This window comes from Mesoplodon mirus, assembly GCF_964341445.2.
Source record: "Mesoplodon mirus genome assembly, chromosome: 7".
Taxonomy (NCBI): domain Eukaryota; kingdom Metazoa; phylum Chordata; class Mammalia; order Artiodactyla; family Ziphiidae; genus Mesoplodon; species Mesoplodon mirus.
In genome coordinates, this window is record NC_138983.1 from 138,464,566 (window position 1) to 138,485,405 (window position 20,840).

The 20,840-nt window shown below is 48.3% G+C and overlaps 1 protein-coding gene across 6 annotated transcripts in view; it reads left to right on the plus strand.

Moving 5' to 3' along the window:
- Nucleotides 1-20,840, plus strand: part of NTM (neurotrimin) — a 387,993-nt gene that overhangs the window by 202,962 nt on the left and 164,191 nt on the right. For all 6 annotated transcript variants that reach the window (XR_014294673.1, XM_082627739.1, XM_082627736.1 and 3 more), the window contains exon 2: nucleotides 8,742-8,974. Coding sequence is in view for 5 of the 6 variants with exons in the window: in XM_082627739.1 (XP_082483865.1) it covers nucleotides 8,742-8,974 (233 nt within the window). In the remaining variant the exon portion in view is untranslated. The remainder of the gene's footprint in view (nucleotides 1-8,741; nucleotides 8,975-20,840) is intronic.

Consider the following 20,840-nt stretch of genomic DNA (forward strand, 5'->3'; position numbering starts at 1 on the left):
GGACAGGATGACAGGGTCGGAGACACAGACAAGAAGCAGAGATTTATTTTCCAGGATCCGGTTTCTTCTCCCCAACTCCTCGCTCCCACGGAGGGCCACCCACTGTAGAAGGGGGAGGAGCTTAGGCTTGGTGCCTTCGTGGTCCTCTGTGATTTGGTGATTCTTTCAGGTGGCCATTGCAGAGCTCTTCACTTTGGTTCTCTGGTCCTTCTTGTCCTCAAGATAAAGGAAACAGTCTGTCACATGGGTGCTGCAATAGTTCCTGCAGGGAAAAGATGGCACACTCAAACTGGGCAGTTGGAGGAGAGTTTAATAATGTGGATACTTACAAAGGTGCAGCCAAAGTGCAGGAAAGACCACAAGGGTTAGTCATGACCCCGGGGCTGGAACAAGAGGGAGGGGCTAATACCTCCAGGACTCAAGTGAAGAAAAGAGGAGATCTCGGCTCCCACCAGGGACAGAGGACCCCGGCCAGGAGCTGTGACCTCTGACAGGGACGTGGACGGCCTGTGGCATCCCCTCTCCTTCCCATCAGCTGACCTCAGTGGGAGGCCGGAGGTCGGGGAGCCAGCTGATGTGACCCCACGCTGGTCAGTCTGCAGTGGATGGAGGGGGCACAGAAAGAGTAGGACACTCATTCACTGGCCTCAACTCGCCTAACTTTTCTCTTCTACCAAAGCCTTACACTCGGCACAGACCAAATTTCCATCCTTCCGCAAACACGCTGGTATCTTTTCACAGCCCCACTGTGCTTTTGTTGTGCCGTTCCCTCTGCCTGAAATGCTGTGCCCTGCTCTGTTGTATTTAGCAAGCTCCTTCCCACCTCAAAGGCCACCTTAACTCTCACAAGACCCAGATTGCCTTGAAAGTAACCAAGAATCCTTGCAATAGAGAAACACCTGGTATATGCCTCCTCCCCCCACCATATTACAGGTAGATGGGGGATGGACAGACTGCCGTCAACCCACACCAGGATAAAGTATGTCTAGCGAACATTCATGGGGGATTAAAATGTGCAGAGGAAGTATGGTTCACATACAAAATAACATCTAATGTTGCCTCTGATAGGGAAATAGGAATGTATCTAATAAACAATAGAGAAGGGCGTTCCCAGTACAGGGGGTCCCTGAATTCTGATAATGAACGGTGTGCTCTGGAAACAGTGAGAAGCCGTCCAGTATATCCAGTTCCTGTCCCATCTGGAGCATGTGGGGTGGGAGGTGAGATGGGGCTTTGCAGGAGATTGTTCCTTGGAGCCCAGGGTCAAAGGGCAGGTGAAGTCCAAAGTGAATTTCCACTAACCTCTCAGCCCTTCTGGGCTCTCTACCCTGGGAAACGTTGGTCCCCACACAGGGGCTCAGGAGACCCTCATCTGTGTTTGGACTATTTGGATACATTAAGGGAGGGAATGTAAAGAAACTGCCCCCCTCCCCGGGCTGCCTGGCTCTGGTCACCGAGGGAGAAAAAGGCGCCACTGCTTTGGTCTGTGGTCCATAACAGGATCCAGATGCCGCTTCACCAGGATCATCAGTCAATCCAGAGCTCTTCCTTTCTCACCACATGGATGTAACACCCTGCTATGAAATAAAGAAATGGCCTTCGGGTGCTGTAGCTTACAGATGAGCAATGACCTATTGAACAGCCCCAAGCCTCCTCCAGCAGTGGAATTAGTATTGGGCTTTGTCACCAGTACAGATGTCAGCGGTGCACCATTTATCTCAGAGGAGTCACGGCCTGCCTGACTTGGCAAGTCTGCGTTGCGATGGTACCGTGTCATCCGACTCTTACAGGATGGACCGAGGGGTGGGTGGGTTTATCGAGAGCCCTCCTCAGAGGTCCACACAGCCAGGCCTTCTTGATTCATCCCCAGGACATGAGAGCGGTGAAAGGTGACAGATTCCCACAAAGAGCAAGCATGTGTTCAGGGGTGTGTGTGCAGGGGTGTGTGTGCAGGGGGAGTGTTTCTAAGTGAAGGTTGGCGCTGACTCATGGCCTGGGCCTTTACTGGACATGGGCTCCTGCCCTTTCATTTCTCAGGAGTTTGTGAAAGGTGGGAGATTTTAATAAAAAAAATTAATCAGTCAACAGATATTTATTGAGTGCTTATTTTTTACTCAATATGACATATAAAGGCACATGAGAAAAACAGGTATGGCCCTTGCCTTTCTGGGAGTTACCATCTACTGAGCAATGTAATGAACATGTAGATCTGAGAAGGCCATGTGTATGATAGACTGTGTGATCCATTATTTGCTGAGTTTCTACTCCATACCAAGCAACGCGTTTACATGCATGCTTCTGTTTAATCTTCCCATTAACCCCATGCAGGAGGAAATTTTATTTCCGGTCCAGGCAAGTTAAGTGAAACTCAGTGAGGTCGGGTGACGTGTTGAGAGGCAGGAGAACGGAGCTGGCACTTGGATTCCAGCCGCCCGACTTCAGGGCCTGGCTCTTTCCTCCTCACCTCCCTCCACCAGCAGTGTGGACGCACGGGGCACCATGGACACAGCCGAGGTTTCCTCTGGTCCTTTCCCGTCTATCATAAGCTCTCCTTCTGCTTCTCCCGAGGCGTGATCAGCCTTGGCCTTATTTTCATGACTAAGAGAGATTCCATAGCACACATCCCATTTTCCACGTGAAGCAAAAACAGTAGTGGTTGAGAGATGTGAGGCCAGTGTGGATCACGTGAGTTCAGTGTTTGTGTCTCTAGGTAACCCAAGCCAATTTCATACATAGTAACACGAGCTTAGATTCCAACAGGGTTAAAATTAGCAACCCCACAGGTCAGCCTGCTCCTCCAGTAAAGAGCTCAGGGGACAGGTGGTTTTTGCTGAGTTTTCTGCAGGTCGGTGATGAAGCATCCTGGTTTGTCTGTTTGTTGGTTTCCCACAGAAGCAGACCTGGGAGATGCACAGGCCAACTCCATGGAGCTGTGTGTCAGTACTTCCGAGCCGACCACCTGTGATGCTTTGCTGTGAAACTTGAGGGGAGGGGCCAGGCACAAGCCAAACGCTCAGAGAAACAAAACTTAGGGGGCAGCTGGACCGCTGGACCATTTCTGAGCGATAAGAGGAGATTGTGATCAGGAGCAACGAAGGGCAGAAACACTTACTTCTCTGTCGGCTCAAATGTTGCTGGAGACGTGTTGCTTTTCAACGGCAGTTAAAGGGCCATTTGAGAGAAGGGATGGTTGGACTACTCACTGTCCTGGTCCATTAGAGTCCTCAGATCTTCAGGCAGGTGCGTTTAAGAGAGGGCAAGCCGGAATTGTTCCCTCTTTCTTCAATAATCCTTCTCTTTATTTCAGCACTCTCTTTGTCTGTCTTTAGAAGGTGCCGAGCAGATACTTCTGCTTTATTTTTCTTCCAATTTCCAGGTTCTTCTTTCTCTCTCTGTCTCTGTCTCTTTTTCTCCTTTCCTCTAAAATCCAAAAGTAGCTCGAGGCCCCGAGTCCACACTCTCATGTTTTATCTCTGCCTCACTCATCCTGGCCTTGCTTAATCATGTTTTTTGCTATTCCTCTATGTACAAACGCAGCAACTGTAATAAAGCCACTATTCATCAGCAGGAGATGAAGGGCACAGAGGGCTTCATTTTTAGAGCTTTGGAACAATCAGTGCAGCTGCAGAAAATTTCAGGTGTGTCAGTTCTCTCCACCGTGATCTGTGCTCAGGTGCGTGTTCTGGTGTGGCTGCATGTGGATGGTCCCCTTCTGGTCAGCCATACCTGAGGCTTCTCATCATCAAAGAGGATGCACTCATGATCTGCGCAGGCTGGATGCCCTTGATGGCCTGTGTTCAAACAGGCCTGTTCTCTGTAAGAAGAAGCTTCTCCAAGGAAGGGAGCAGGGTGCAGACAGACAGACTGAGCAGGACACTAGCTCAGCAATGAAATGGTAAACAAGCCTGTCCCTCCCAGGCGCTCTCTCTCTGTCTGGATTCTGTCAGGATGTTGCATAGGCCAGGCTGTGGGCTGTCCATGGGGTCCACACACAGGAGGGGCGAGCCGCCAGCCCGGTGGGAGGGGAGGGCCGCTTACAGATATAGGGAAAGTTGATGGCCCCTGGCTCGAGTATGCACGCAAGTGAGGTCGGGCATTGAGGCTCTGAGAAGAGACATGTTTGGAGTTTGGGGAGTTCCAGGGCTCAATCCAGAAGCCCTGTCTGTGCAGAGGTTGTTCCTCTGTTCTTTGCACATGTGGTGGGATGGACGGAGGAGAAGATGCTCAGGGTGGGTGCCTAGTGCATCTCAGGACTGTTGGGGGGAAGGGGTGTATATCTTCAGGGTTGGGCCAGGGCATCTCCAATCCTTTCTGACCCTCCACTTCTCTTCCTGGCCTGCCTTAGGCTGACCTTCGACTCTTTCCTCAGTGGCAAGTGGCCATGTCTTGTTACACTTACCTGGATTAGTTAGGGAGGGTTGAGTTTGAAACCTTACTCACTTCCAGTTCATCTTATAGCTGATCCCCTTCCTGAGGGAGCTGAGATAGCATGAAATACGTGTGTTTTAGGAGTAATTCTGTAGAAGTGAACTAAGGGCTGTCTCTGGAAAAAGGGAACCTGTTGACTGAATTTCCCACCTGGTCTCCCCACCAACTCCCCACTAACCAAGGCATCAGGTCTGCCTGAGAGTGCAGTTATGCTCGTGACCACTTTGTTTTTAATACTTGGAGAATTGTCTCCTGTGTATCGTTCTGTAAATGAGACAGATAGATGAGGGCAGGTATGAGGAGGTGGCAGGAGGTGGCCACCAAGTTACCTTTATGCTTCATCTCTCAGAAGCCACATTAATTCCGTGGAGACACAGCAAGACTAATATCCAGCAGTGACAGTTTGGATATCTCATCATGACCTTCAATGTGCCCCAAACCAGGGCGGAAGCTATGCCGGCTTTTCAGTGTAGTATATCACAGGGGCCGCATAACTGTGCTGAAATTGGCTGTGTTGGAGCATGAGTGCTTCTGCAAATGAACATCTTTGGCCCTGTGAGTGCGGTGCAGTGTGGTGAGACCACTTCCGTTTCATTCAATTTCCAATCCTTAGACACTCACAAGGAAGCCCAGGACGGTCCTCTCGTGTTCACCGAGAGGCTGTGAAATGCCCCCGATGTGGGCATCAGAAACAATGATTCAAGCAGTTTAGAGGTTGTTGATCAACATTTCCTGCCCCACTGCCATTCGCCTGGTGTTTGGTCAAATTTCAGTTGCTGGAGGACAAAATAAATGGGACTCTGCTTCTGGCTTCCCAGGGCACATTGGTTGCAAGAAAGTTCTCTCCCATAAAGTAGTGGAAAAGTGTTTCAAATGCGAGTCACTTCCTAGTGCCCACCTGCGCTGCGGCTCTCATGTCACCAGAAACCAGAGAAATGTCTAAATGAATGGTTCTCAAACTGGGGTCCCCAGACCAGGCAGTGGTCCAGCAATCTGTACTTTGTCAGGACTTACAGATAGTTGAATTTAAATGTTGTAGGGACTTTTGGGAAGCCCTGGATAAGGACATTTAAGATCACTGACTTTGGGGAAAAATAAGCAAACAAACAAAAGCTGGGTTTGGATATTGGTTCTGCAGGGTGATCTTAGTTCATTTGGATAATATTTCTTAGATTCAGTTAACCTCATCTGTAAATTGGCAATAATAAGTGAATGCAACCAAGTTTTTAAGATGATAAAATAACACACATAAGAAAAAAAAGTGTCATGAAGAACCTAGGGGTAAGACAGCAATAAAGACACAGACCTACTGGAGAATGGACTTGAGGATATGGGGAGGGGGAAGGGTAAGCTGTGACAAAGCGAGAGAGTGGCATGGACCTATATACACTACCAAATGTAAAATAGATAGCTAGTGGGAAGCAGCCGCATAGCATAGGGAGATCAGCTCGGTGCTTTGTGACCACCTAGAGGGGTGGGATAGGGAGGGTGGGAGGGAGGGAGACGCAAGAGGGACGAGATATGGGGATATATGTATATGTATAGCTGATTCACTTTGTTATAAAGCAGAAACCAACACACCATTGTAAAGCAATTATACTCCAATAAAGATGTAAAAAAAAAAAAGCACATATCATAGACTCACAGGATACCTAGCATATAGTAATATGCATTCAATAAACATCAGTTGTGAATGTGAATTTAACCAATTCCTCCCCTTTCATCCAAGCAAAATTCAGAGCAGTGACTGCCCTTAAAGTCATGAATATGAATGACATCCCAGGTACATTGCTAGCAAAGCGAGCTGTGGAGTGTGTTGTTCTTAAGGGAGTTCACACCACGGTGGTTCAAATCCACATTTTAATGAGGTAGCCTGAGAGGAAAAGCATCAGGTGTGCAAGGAAAGTACAGCATCAGGGAGGTCCAGCTGCCTCCATTGGCTGCTCTTCCCTACCTCCTGCTCAGTCTCATGGTATGTTCAGGATATTGTTATCACAGCCGATAGCAAGTCTTGGAGTTCACTCTAGACCAGTCCAGACCACATGTGCATCCTGGCTACTGGAGAGCTTATGAAAATGCAGATTCGTTCATTACATCTGAGTTGGGGCCTGAGTCTGTGTTTCAAACAAGCTCCCAAGCGATGATCTGCTGGTTTTCTGGTCACAATTTCACATAGTGAAGGGCTAGCTCAGTGCTTCTCAAACCCTCATGTGCATACAATTCCCTCTAGGTTTATGCTGCTTAAGTGATGGTCTGGGGGCCATCAGCATTGTCATCTCCTGGGAGCTTATGAAAAATGCAGACTCTCAGGCCCCACCCCAGACCTTCCAAATCAGAATGCATATTTAAGTAAGATCCCGAAGAGAGTTACAAGCACAGAAATGTGGAACATCCCTTCAGGGTGTGTGTTTATTCGCATAGGACCCTGCACTTGTTAAATGCCCTGTTCTCACCATCTTGAAATTCTTAATAGTCCTTGAACAAGGGGCTCTGCATTTGCGTTTTGCACTGAGATGCACAAGTTATGCAGCTGGTCCTGGATACCCGGCTATATACTCCAGTGCTTTTCAAACTTTGGTGGGTGTGTGGCCCAGCTGGAGTATTGTTAGAAATTCATGTTTCTGAGTTCCCAAAGATTCTGAGTCAGTAGGACAAGCAAATCTGTAGCAAAATCATCTCATGTGATTTTGATGCAAGTGGTCCATGCCCACTTTCAGAAATACTCCCCTGGTCAGGTTTCGCATCATTTCTATCCTTTGTTGTCCAAAAAATGCAATAAGCAGCACAAAGCAAGCTGGACAGCTGAGCAGAGGTGTTTCTGGTTGAGCAGTTTTCCCTACAGGGCCTCTCAGCAAGCCTTTCCACCTGTGCCTGAGAGGCCCGGCAATGATCATGTGACATTTACACAAGTACAAGTGGAAAGGATGCACAGCACTGAAGAGCACATCTCGAGGGGGACTGCCTGGGGAAGCTGGTGTACTCAGCAGCATTTCTCAGGCTTTTTATGGTCACAGACAATTATGAGAATTCAGTGGAAGCAACCCTCCCTCCCCACTGAAAAATTCACCTTTGTGCATCCTGAGGAGCACCCAAGACCAGGACTTAGAACCTGGCTGAGGCGTCTGACTCTCCATCACTCCCTAGCTCTCTATCCTGAGGCAAGTCACCAGACCATTTCCGACCCTGGAGGCCTGATCTTTAAAGTGGAGAATGGGTAAGATCATCTATCTCATCAATTTGCTGCAACAATCACATGAGACAGGGTGGATGTAAAAGTACTTTGTACTCTGCCAAAGAATGATTACATTGGAGGCAACATTGTACCTACCTTGGCTAAGTTGCTATTTCCAGCGTTATAGCCAGGATCAGGACACTGTGTTTGTGAATTTAGCCTCAGGCCATAAAACATACTCAGTGTAGCTAGAGAGGGAAATGCATGCAGACAGATTTGATGAGGACTTGGCCAGAGTAGCTGGGAAATTTGAAAGTGTAGGAAAAGAGAAGGGAGCTTCCACAATTTGGGGACTCCAGATGCAAAAATAAAAGAAAGAAAGTCTATTTTTACATGTGTGAACCATTTTGAGAGTTTGGAAAATGCCTTTAGTCTAGCAGTAATTGAACATTTCTGCCCCTGGGTATAATGAGGAGAAATAGCAATGGTGGTGGTCCATATTTAGTTTTGACTTCAAAAGCCTTCTGTTGGAATTCGCTATTCTGAGATGGGAGGAAGAATGTTTAGTAGTTAAAAGCTGGGTTTCTGATCTAGCACACGTTATCTGTGCCATTTGCCAGAAGCATTCAGTGTCTCTGTTCTTCAATTCTTTTTACCAATAGAACCTTCCTCATAGGGTTGGTTTGAGTATTGGGCAAGTTAGTACACCCAGAACATCTTGAAAGCAATGTGAGGCATTATCATCATGCACATCATGGAAATTGCAGAGCGAGGGGAGGATGGGGGTAGTCCCAGGGCCCAGCCATTCTGAGGATGGATGATGGCTCCAGGCTATAACTATTGAATAGTTAGGGGCATTGCAATAGTCCTGTGCTCAGGGGTTTTCAGAAGCACAGAATCACTCAGGACCTGGAAGTCTGAAATAGCCAATGTTCTGAGGCTGCAGTTCTGCAAGACCTCGGATGCTGACTTCCAGAAAGTGCCACCCCGGCCAGAGCAAACAGGAGGTGCACGTGTACACATTGGGGGCAGGGGACGAAGACAAGGCATGGTGACCAGGCATCTCAGCCTTGCCAGGAAGACCCTGATGGCTCCCGTTTCTCTGCGGTCCCTTGACTTACCCGTCTGGTCCTCCCTCCAGGTGCACGATTGACAACCGGGTCACCCGGGTGGCCTGGCTGAACCGCAGCACCATCCTCTACGCCGGGAATGACAAGTGGTGTCTGGACCCCCGCGTGGTCCTCCTGAGCAACACCCAGACCCAGTACAGCATCGAGATCCAGAACGTGGACGTGTACGACGAGGGCCCGTACACCTGCTCCGTGCAGACAGACAACCACCCGAAGACCTCCCGGGTGCACCTCATCGTGCAAGGTAGGCGGCCTGGGGGCAGCCGGTACAGGGGCGGCTGAGAGAGCCTGTATCCAACACTTTCACTGTGATTCTCAACTGAGATGAGTCTGTCTGTTCCATCTGGCCAGGACAATTTCCTAATTTTCACTTTGCCATTTGATGCTAAAATTTCAGATCATTTTCCCATTGAATAGGACTAGGATTTGTTTTTTTTGTTTATTCTTTGCTTTTGTTCCAATAATACGTTTTCTCAGAAAATTAGTTCCTGATTATTGCTTTCCTTGGCTTTTTTCTCCTCTGAGTTTTTTTAAGGCTCCATCCAATGCTAAGCTTGCTTTATTTTAAGACCAGCATTTTAGCTCTTCTGGCACTGCGCATATGCCATCCCTCACACAGCCTTCAAAGAAGGCAGAGCCGACTGCAGATGCTCTAAACACCTACCTGGGACATGGCCATCACAGCCACCTCTGTTGTTTCCAGCTTGTTGGCTTCTTCTCTCACCTGCCAGCCCTGGGTTTCTGATACCACGTCTCGCCTTTAATGCCTGTGTCTGATCCCCTGTGTTTTCGTTGCACCCCATTCCCCTCCCCTTCCTCTGAGCCTCTCACACCCGCCCCCAGCTTTTGAGGTCTGTGTTTTTGCATCTCTTGCTTCCGCTGTCTCCATGCTTCCCAGACCCTTCTCTGCTTCCCCATAAGCAGAGCAGGTGCTGGGCATACAGACAACACGCAACTGTGCAGACGGATTCCCAGATGGGGGGCAAGTGCTCAGAATCAGACTTGGCCGCTTTCTGGCTGTGGGACCCCAGGTTACCAACTGTGACTCAAAGTTTCTTTTTGTAAAATGGAGTCAACGTTGCGAGGGTCCGTGGAGGGGATTACATTTTCCATGTACTGATGTGTAAACACTCAGGAGAGGGCCTGGCACACAGAGGGGCTGGTTAAGTGTTAGCTATTTAAAAAAAAAAATACAGCTGCTAGTTTTTTAAACTTTTAAAAAACGTATTTAACTGTGGACCACATCCTTGTTCCTTTACCTCAGAGGTGAAGCCAGATCCTCTGCTGGTCTTTTCTCCAGCTCTCTTCATCCCCCTGAATGGCAGGTCCACAGCAGGAAGCTCCAGGTCCAGAGGCTCCTCCAGCCTCCCCTCCCCTCCTTTCCAGCAGCCCCGAGGGAAGGGGAGAGCTGTGGATGGTAGGTGAGAGCGACAAGGAGCAGGAAAGGGAGGGAAGGGAAGGGAGCTGGGAGAAGGCAGGACAGAGGGCAGCTTGGTCAGGGTCCCGACTGTGAAGGGCGAGGTTGGTGGGCAGTGGTGGGAAGAGGACAGGCTGGAGGGAGACCCACACAGGCTCCGGCGGCTCAGGGATGAGGCCAGTGGGGTGGGTGGCGCCCCGTGCTGTGACACAGCTTGGTCACACCAAGTTGTTTTTATTTTATGTTATTTTTCCCTCTTTCTTTCTAAAAGGAAATGATGATGGTTGTTTCCTCTGTTGGTTCTATATATGAAGATCTTCAAACTGCTGTATACAAACAGCATTTTTTAAAGGAAATGGGATTGCATAGACAGTATCAGAATGTATCACAAACAGCAGAGTAGGTATTGTTGCATGAGATGGTGTTGGTGGGCGAAAGTTTTATTATTGGCCAGAAAAAGATTGAGAATCACACCGTTCTGTGAGGGAGTTTGATGGATGCCCCAGTGGCCCAGTTGGTAGCACCAGGGGGTGCGTTTGCAGCCATGCCCCATGCCGCCCCATTCCCCCCCCACCCCCAGTGCACACACTTACTGCTGAGAGTGCCTGACAATGACAGACAGACCTTAGGAACTCTACAGCATCACAGACACTTGCCTTAGGAAGCAGGACCTTTACAGAACTGGAAAATGGAAGGAGTCGTGAAAAACTCCGAAGCCTCCTTGAAAACAAGGATCGTGGTTTTTTGTTTTTTTTTTTTTTTTTTTTTTTTTTTCATTACGCGGGCCTCTCACTGTTGTGGCCTCTCCCGTTGCGGAGCACAGGCTCTGGACGCGCAGGCCCAGCGGCCACGGCTCACGGGCCCAGCCGCTCCGCGGCATGTGGGATCCTCCCGGACAGGGGCACGAACCCGCGTCCCCTGCATCGGCAGGCGGACTCTCAACCACTGCGCCACCAGGGAGGCCCCCAAGGATCGTGTTTGTGTCATTGATTTTCCTTAAGGTCCTCTCCCCCTCCTCGCTCACACCCATACACTCCTGCCCTGAGCACCCGGAAAATGCCTCAGACAAAGTGCACATTTAATAAATGCCCCTTGAGGCAAATGGCTGGGTTATAGCCCCAAGCACTTACACAGGCTCAAAGAGGGAAGGTTGAGAGTGTGTAAGCGGAGGGAGGCGGGAGGGGCAGGGCGTGGAGGATGGGGTCTAACATCAATCCTCACTCATATCCATGGGGATGGAAAGTGTCTAATCCCCAGCTAGGCATTTACACCTGTGGCTTGGCAAGGTGGCCTCTGAGCATGACATACCACCTCAAGTATCAGAATCTCATCTTGGGCTAATTTTCGAATGCTGATGAGTGTATTGATCTGGAAACAAGCTGGGTTAAAAAAAGATTCTGGTCTTGTCCACAGACTCAGCCTGAGCTAATCCGCTGTCGATATGCCTGGACCAGGCATTATTGACACTTTAATGAACAGAGGACCATGGCTTCTCGGAGCCAACCTGTCCCTCCTCTTAAAAGCAATCAGACAAACTAAACAGAGCCAGGCTCCCCTGTTTCTGTATTGGAAAGAAGATACATCATCATCCAGGATTTAAAAAAAAAAAAAAAAGAAATGTACTTATCTTGGAATCATTTATTGTACTGAACGTAAACCCTAATTCCCAGCAGAATCGGACTTCTGGATTCTGCTGACCTCCCTGTTCAACCCTTTGCAGCACGGTGTTGGAATGGAAGACGTTTTAACTTTTCAAAATGGTATTACCGTCATTAAACACACACTCACAGACGGACCCACACATAATAGCAGCAGCAGAAAATATCTAAACTCATCTTCCCACCCATGAGTGTGTGTATTTGTGTACACGTAGTCAGCTTCATACACAAATAAACGCACACAGAAGGAAAGTAATATAATTTTCACAGAATTAAGTGAGCTTACTGAAGTCTGAGATTGTATTTTCCCCCTTTTCTAGCAAATACCCCTACTGCCCTGCTTGTTCTTTGTACTGGGTCTTCTCTCTTGTTGCGGTGCTGTGTGTTTAACTCCTGCTGAGACCTGGTGCCACCCGTGCATCTGCCTAAGCACCAGCCCCTCAGCACTCTGTGCCTGCCCCACCCTTGCCTTCATTCATTCACACATAAATCGCCACTGAGAAACAACTCTGCTTCCCAGTACCCTGGCCAAGCACTCAGCACATGAAGATGAATGAAATGCTGCCCCTGAAGTATCAGTTGCCATTCGTGGGGGGATGATGGACTTGTGTGCCATTTGCCCAAGTCCTCCCCAGGAATTTAGGTTCTGGGAGTGTAGCTGTTATCTAAGTCCTTCCGGAGTACCAAGTGCCTCCAAACCCTTGGGTCCTCTCAGCCCCCTGGTGTTTGATCAGACATTTTAATAGAGTTCAGAATGACCTATACAGAGACCAGGTTGGTCCGCTTACATGGCAGCCACATTTCCCGTGGGCTCCTGGGCACTGGCCAGTCCTCTGGCTCAAGCTTGGGCCTCAGGGCTGGAGCTTTCCTTGGCCCGGGTCTTCTGGAGCTTGGTTCTTAGTGCATCTTCAGCCCTTGCAACCCTCAAGGCAAGCCTTTCACTGGTGGCAAGTTCTAGATTTGTGCTTGGCTCCCTAGGATATTTTAAAAATCTGTTGATAACACATCATGTCCTCATAGTAAAGGAAAAAGGAAATAGGAGATGCTTGGTTCCTTTTTTTGTTAGTGGGTCCATCTCTTCTCTTCTCACTACCTGTTGCTGTTGCGTTGTATTTTCCCTGTATCTTTTTTTAGGAAGATCGCTCTGGGGCTACCTAAATTCTCCCAAATCTTTCCCATGCTGTTGGGGGCGGGTGGTTTCCAAAGGTCTCGGCAGGACTGGTGAAGTGGCTGGAGTGGGGACAGTGGTCAGGCAGGCCTGGGCTACAGAGAGAAGCCCTGAGGTGGAAGGCACAGGGGTGGAGAAGCGGCTCTGAAGTCGAGCCGTGGAGAGCACCAGCCAGAGGAGGGGAGAGTGTGAAACCCCAGAGGACTCAGGCTTCATGGCCAGGGCTGTAAGACCAGCCTGCAGGACAAGGCTGATGGCGCTTCTGATTCACACTGTCCAGGGCCAGCGTCCGGGAAGGAACGGGCTCAGGGCTGCAGACAGAGCCCGGGCAGTCATGTGGGGTGAGTGTCAGAGGCAGGTCAGGAACAAGGGGCAGCTTCAGGAAGAGAGCGGTCCTGGAGCCAGTGTGGGAGGGAAGTGAGGGAGAGGACATCTGAGCTAAGGAGCTACTCAGCACAGTGGCTATTTAGAATGAAATGTAAACTAGCTAAAACCAAATACAATTTGGAATTTACTCCTTCAGTCACACCAGCCACATTTCAGGTGCTACAGCAGCCGCTGGGGACTGTGTTGGACAGTGCAGATAGAATATCCCCAGAGACCTTGAACTGTCTGCTGGGCAGCAGGTGCTGAAACAAGAATGGGCATCATTGACTTCGAAGGCCGGCTGTGGGGTGGAAAGGGGGATGGGATTTTGCAGACAAGATGGAAATTAGAAAAGATGGCGGTGCTTTAAAAACAAGAGAGAAGTGGGACTTCCCTGGTGGTTCAGTGGTTAAGGCTTTGCCTTCCAACGCAGGGGGTGCGGGTTCCATTCCTGGTCGGGGGAGCTAAGATCCCACTTGCCTCGGGGCCAAAAAACTGAAACATAAAACAGAAGCAATATTGTAACAAATTCAATAAAGACTTTAAAAATGGTCCACATCAAAAAATCTTTAAAAAAAGAAAAACAGGAGAAACTTGTTGAAAAAGATGGAGGCCTGGAGTTCCTCTGTTAGCTACACAGAGTAGGACATCCGGAGTCCAAAACTGTGTCCCAAGGAGCAGAGGCAGAACCTGGGGACTGGATAAGTGGGCGGATGCAGGAGGTACATCCACCAGGACATCGAGACTCTGGCCTTGGAGCTGGGGGAGGGTGACGCTATCACATCTAAAGTGCCCTGTGATGAAGCCTCAGGTAGCAGCAGGAGGCGGGGAGGTGTTCAGATACTTGGACTTGGTGATTTTCCGGTGCCTTGAATTCTCCATTCAAAATGAGTTTGTGAAAAGTAAGAAATACCAACCAGGGGTTTGCATGCCCACTTAGGCAGCCGGAACGTAATCTTTTAGACCAGAGTGAGGGTGATCCATCTACGAGTTATTAAAATTTGGGTCTAGCGCTTTCCATCTCTTTGACCTCAGGGTGCCCTGCTTTATGAGTGTAATTAATAAAAGGCTGCTTCGCCAGTTCAGCTGCGTATTTTAATCCTTTCCCCTTCTTGATCCTGCTGCCAAACCAAGCTTCTCTGAATATGGAAAAGCTCTACCCCGTCTCCATTGTTTCTTGGAAGAGGCCCCATCCTGGAAAGCTGAGTGAATAAAAATGCTTTGTGGGACTGAATGGTTTGCCAAATTCAGGACAGTATGGAATACATCCCTAGAGCCCTAACTGTATTTGTAAAAGCCCTTATGTGGCAGGAAAACTGCCCTGGTGGTCTTCAGGGACATTAGGGAATGTTCTCCTTATCAGCATGCAGAACCCGACTTGGCAGGTCTGCTGCTATACCTGCTGGGCTTCAATCTCACTAAGAGACCTACCTGCATGACGGAGGAAGGTAGAATGCAGTGCTTATACAAATGGGGGTGGGCTTCCCTGGTGGTGCAGTGGTTGAGAGTCCTCCTGCCGATGCAGGGGACACAGGTTCGTGCCCCAGTCCAGGAAGATCCCACACGCCGCGGAGCGGCTGGGCCCGTGAGCCATGGCCACTGAGCCTGCGCATCTGGAGCCTGTGCTCTGCAACGGGAGAGGCTGCGGCAGTGAGAGGCCCGCGTACCACAAAAAAAAAAAAAAAAAAATGGGGGTATTGGTGTAAAAATAATGCTAATAAAAGCTTTTGGCCCTGTATCAGTTTTCTAGACCCTATTTAGGTCTCTCTTTTGTCATTGGAGCATCTAATCACCCCCTCCCTTTTGTTTGGTCTAAATGAGTTTTCCTATTTCTTCCTGGGCAGAATTAATCTGAAAATCCCTGCTATGGTTTGATAGTTAATTACCTGCCTTTTGGAGTCAAACAGCTCTGAAGCTCATGTGAAGGGGGTCCCCTGCTAATGTCTATGGAATGAGACAAGGATGAGAGGAGGAAGCCAGGATGTGGCCGTCCATTCCCTGGGCTGGCGGGATCCCGGAGAGAAAGGGACCAGGCTGCGGAGTAGCCAGCACCAGCAGGTGGCTTGCAAACAACAGAGCTTTGGTGGTACCAGCCCTGCATTTACCTGGTATCGTCTCCCTGCTCAGAACCCTCCCCTCTTACCCGCCTGATATGTATAATCGTGTTGCTTTCTAGTCCTGAATAATTAATTGAACTTGTCAAGCCAAACTCATTATTATGATTAAGAGAACAGGAACAATAACTTTTAATTTCTAGATACCTACGCCCCATAGACCCTCCCTACCCAGAACCTGAACAAAAGGGAATTTGAAAAACAACAGATCAAAGGGAATAATATGCTCTAATCCTTACACTGAAAGCAAAGACTTCTGTCTCTCAAGACAGCCACATCCCCCGCTGAAAGCAGCCTGCCCCCTGGCCCTGCGAAGAGACCTTTGCACCATCTAATTTCCATTCGGGCTACATCTCGCTGAGTTCATAGTAGAGGAAGCATCACCGTCCAGCCCTAAGTCCACAGAAGTCACCTTTTGAGCACATCTGCATCCTTCAGCTGCCAGTGGCCTTACAGTAGGTCACATTTGCCATCCCAAACTGCTCTCCAAACCATCTAGCCTCTTCCTTCCCCCATTCAAGATATAGATCAAAATGCACATTTGGCCTGGTCGTAAGACTGTACCTCTGAATTCGGCAGAACTTTCAAAAAGTCAGGAAATTAAATTCCACCACAAAATTAAGGTGTTCCTCAAAGCACCCTGGAGAATGACAAGGAAGTAGGGCATTTTACCTGAAATTGATTTACAGAATTTCGACAGCATGCAAATGAGGCAACTCAGTTTTACCTGCTGAGTTTTTAAATTTTTTGATGCATTTACGGGCCATGGAGAGGCAAAAATTCTTAGTGAGTTTACTCAATTTCAGTAAACCCCCGGAACGTCATCCATCTGTTAAGCCAAGTAGGGTGGAGTCTATTAGACTAAATAAATCTGAGAAAATAGCTATAGTAAAATTTATATAGGCTTAATAATGGAATTTTCTGTGCCTTCTGGTGTTGCTGGGGAGGATCTTTCTGTTTCCTAGGCAGTTGGGAAAACTCGGCACCTGGTGCTTCCTGGTCAGCACAGTAGGTAATAACAGGTCCCCTGTCCTATCCGCCACACCACTCAGAGCTCTAGGGAAGCAGGAAGCCCGGATGACCCTATTGCTTCACAGCAAGCCTTATGGGAGTCAGGCAGCCTCCCTCCAGGTAAGCAGTTAGGGCTCCCAAGTGGGGAGGTGTTTAAGCAACCACAGAATTCTTATCCCTTAGGTGGTTTTCTCCAGGGAGTCTGTGCTGCCTCAGATTCCAATACCAGAGGGTTGAGAAAAGTAGCTCTGATTCCTCCTGGATCATATGTAGCCCTGTAGCCTCCAAACAAGATGTGTTGTCATTTTCTACTGGGGAAAGGGCAAACATGAGATTCTGAGTAAGCAGCATTTCCTAATACATTCCTTTAGATTCCTGTTCCTGTATCACAGGCTCCCTATGGCTTACTCAAATTGAACTTGAAGCAAATATTTTTAATGAAGGATTGTATGAGGTGTCTTTATGGTTTTGTGATCCGTTGGATCTGGCTCATGACTATATTCCTAAAGATTCTGGGTGTCATCCCTATAAGGGTGTGTATAAAGTGATATCAAGGACAGCATCATTGATTTGAAGGCCATGACTTTTGCAAACGACTCAAAAACGTCTAAACCCTCCCTCTTCTTCCTGCCAAATTGAAACGTCTAGCTTCTTATGGCGTGGGGAGAAGTTGGTGACCAAGTCTCTTAGTCCATCTGTTGTCAGATGAGGATTGTCAGCTGTCATCTTTCAATTCCATTTAACAGTATTTGGAAGCCAGGCTCTGGGGACACACGTGTTCAGAGTTCCCGCCCTGTCTAGCAGAGGAGACTGCTGTATTATTTGTTAATAACCCTCTTAAAGGATAACAGGGGTTAGGAATTAGGATGTTTATACGTAGAAATGCCATGAATACACCAAAAGGGAAAAACTGATTTCATCTGCAAGATTAGGCAAAACTACAAGCTTGCGTTTCTCCAGGGTCTTCAGTGGTGAGCAGGATTTGCCAGGGGATCTGGAGAGAAGTGTCCTAGCCCTGGCATGCACAAAGCTGGAAAGTCTGAAAACACCTGACATGTAGGAGGAAGAGTGAGGATGATACGAGGTCCTAGGGCAGGGCTCCGGGGGTGAAACCACTGGACATGGGGCCAGAAAGATGGGCTGCATCTAGGTTGGCCTGTGTGTCCGGGAAGGAGCTCAGTGATGAACAGAAGGATGAGTGTCACGTGGTTTTCCTTGATGTTCTACAAGAGCATCACTTTTCTTCCTCAAGGAAGGTTGCATTCGATTGCTTTGGCAAAGGTCAAATATCCAGAAGGCAATCAGTGGAATAGAAAATGACAAGTGCCAGGGGGCAACAAACCTTGGAGGAGAGAGAAGTATTGGAAGGAAAGGATAGATCCAAACCCAGCTGGTCCAGTGCCCCTCGCACGTCCACATACAAAGGGGGAAAGACTGCAAAGAGTCTTTTGTCATCAGGTCAGCATTTAAAGCACTAAAACACATGTTTTATAATTACATTCACACTAATGATGATATCCCCTCGGTGTAGTTAAGGTGCCTTTCTTTGTACACTAGCAAACAGAGCCGTTGGCACTGGGGTGCTTAGCTCTGTCATAGTGATGATTGTGCCAGAGAGCTTGAGGATGCTGCCAAAGGTAAATGAGAACCACAGGAAGGGGTCTGCAGCCCGTTGGGTCTGCCAGACCCACCCACTGCTGGCAGCCACCTCTCACTGGTACCCAAGAGCCGTTGGGTAGAGGAGACCTGGTGTTTCAGATGTCTCCAGGCCAACTTAGGATAGACGGTGTCACCCCTTGGAGTGTATCTTAAGATTTATATTCCTGTTGAGCATTGTCTGTGATAATTTAGTGTCTGATGTTGGTAAGAAATCTAATTGGCTTTTGCTGGAGTTCAGCTCAGTGGAGAAAGACTCCTGGAGATGTTGGAACAAGATGTTTTTTTCTTTTGAGAGATCTTCATTTCATGTTATTTGAGAAAAAGATTTATTGATTTAAAATTAGAGCAGTTTAATTTGGTGGCATGTTCTCTTTATGTCTCAATTATACATTCATGTCTTTGTGGTAAACTCAGCTGGTGGGGGGATTAAGAATTCAAAATAGAGGATTTTCACTTGGCAAATAGTGCTTTCTACTGTGATTAATTGGGAGTCTGCCCAATGAACCCAGTGTTGGCTCCGTTGGGGATGGAATAGCTTAGCAGAAAGAAGTAAATTTCAGGATTTAGGAGTCCCGGATTCTGGTCTGAATGTTGGCATAAGTACCTGGAAAAATGACCTACTTCTTTCATCTATTTCAGATTAGACACACTTTATAGAAATGTTTTGATGTATCAGCCAGTCTAATTTGGAGGAAGGTACCAACTAGAAGGAAGCCGAACATCGCTAGAAAGTAACGTCCTTCATTTGTGTAATTGTTTATCAGCATAAAGGTTTGCAGGCTCTTCCTTCCCTTTGCCTTATGTTGGCTACTTTTAAACAGTCCTGGCCCTCGGTACCAAGAATGCGTATGTGTCCTGTTGCGGATTTGGGTCTCCGTTCCCAGGAGGCTGTCTGGGTTGCATCCCCTTTCCCCATCCGGGTCCCCTCCTCTGCACTCTGTGTGCCTGGTTTTCTGACCTCTGACCTGCCATCCCCAAGGGAGCATTCCTCTGCTCCCTTGCCATCACCCCCTTTGCTCTTACAATTCCACGGGTCTGGTTTATGCAGGTCTTAGACTGCTATCCTGCCTGCGCTTCAGAAGGGGGACTTGTGCTCCCGCTGGCCCTCACTCTAAGCACCCAAGCTAGCCATGACCTTCCTCGCACCCTTGAGCTAAGGGACCAGAAACTTTGATTTTCCTTTTCCCCTTTCACTCACACATAGACTACCGTGTGTCGAGTACTGAAATACAAGTTGGAATAGATACAAAGATGACTGAGACTGATCCCTGTGATCAGGATATAAAATGGGGCTGAGGCAGAAGCAACTAGGGTTTAAAGGGGGAACTGCTGGGGCAGAGCTGTTCACGAACATCCTGGGACTAAGAGAGAGATGCTCCTGCGAGCTGGGGAGCTGGCTTGGGTGTCCGGGAAGGCCAAACAGATACAAGGCTTCTGAAAATGATGGTCTGACATTTTAGCTCTCGGCTATTAAAATGAAAATAAAACAGCTCGTCTGCCCACAGCCACTCTGCTCTCCATCACCCACACTTTCTCCACTCGCAGCCAGAGTGCTCTTTTCAAGCCTGGATCTGATGGTACCTCAAGGACTTGACCGAGGGCTGCACATCCTGGGACGCCTCCTCTCCACTCCTGGTTCACACCACACTCCTGCCTCACTGCTCTCACTGCATTTTCCTTTACTTGTTCTTTCTGGTCGTGGAAATGACCAGAAATGGCCTTTCTCCCTTCTCTGCCTTCTGCCTTGCAGCCTTTCCTCTTTTCACCCAGTTCACCCCATTTATCCTTCAAACAGTAACTTGAATGCCACGTCCTGAGGGAGCCTCCTCAGACCTCCTGTCTTAGGGTAACCTCCACACGGCCTCCCCCAGGACTTAGAATCATGCAGCTCTTTGTATTTCTCACCACAGTTGTAATTCGGCATTTGTTTTGTGATTAGCTGATTGTGTCTGTTTTCCAAGGAGCCTGTCTGCTTTTGCATTTTATCCCCAGGGCCTAGAACTTAATAGGGGCTCCCAGGCTACTTGTTGGATCATGAATGGACCCATAAACCTTCTTTTTTCAATCATTAAGCTAATGGATTTATTGTGTGTTGAGACTGGCTGTGCTAGGCTAAATAATGACCACCCAAAATATCAGGTCCTAGTTTTTGGAACTGTGAGTGTCACCTTACATGATGACGTCTTTGCAGATGTGATTAAGTTAAGATCTGACATGGAGAGATTGACCTGGATTAACTAGGTGGGCACTAAATGTAATCACATGTATCCTCATAAGAGGGAGGCTGGAGATTTGATACAGACACACAGAGGAGAAAGCCACGTGAAGATGGAGCAGAGAGAGACTCCGAGTTGCTCTCCTTGGCAACTGGAGTGGTGTGGCCATGAGCCAGGGAGCAGCCGCCAGATGCTGGAAGAGACAAGGAACAGATTCTCCCCTAGAGCATCCAGAGGCAGTGCGGCCCTGCAGGTACCTTGGTTTCAACACAGTGAAACTGATTTTGGACTTCCTGGTCTCCAGAATTGTGGGAGAACACATTTCTATTGTTTTAAACTGCCGAGTTTATGGTACCTTGTTACAGCAGCTGCAGGGAACTAATACACTGGCCTTAAACCCTGTGAATCCCTGGTGGCTGAAAGTCAGAAAAGGTTGGTATTCCAAATCTGCCAGAAGTTCAGGTTTGGCCAATGTGAGAGCTGAAGAAAGAGTCATCTTGT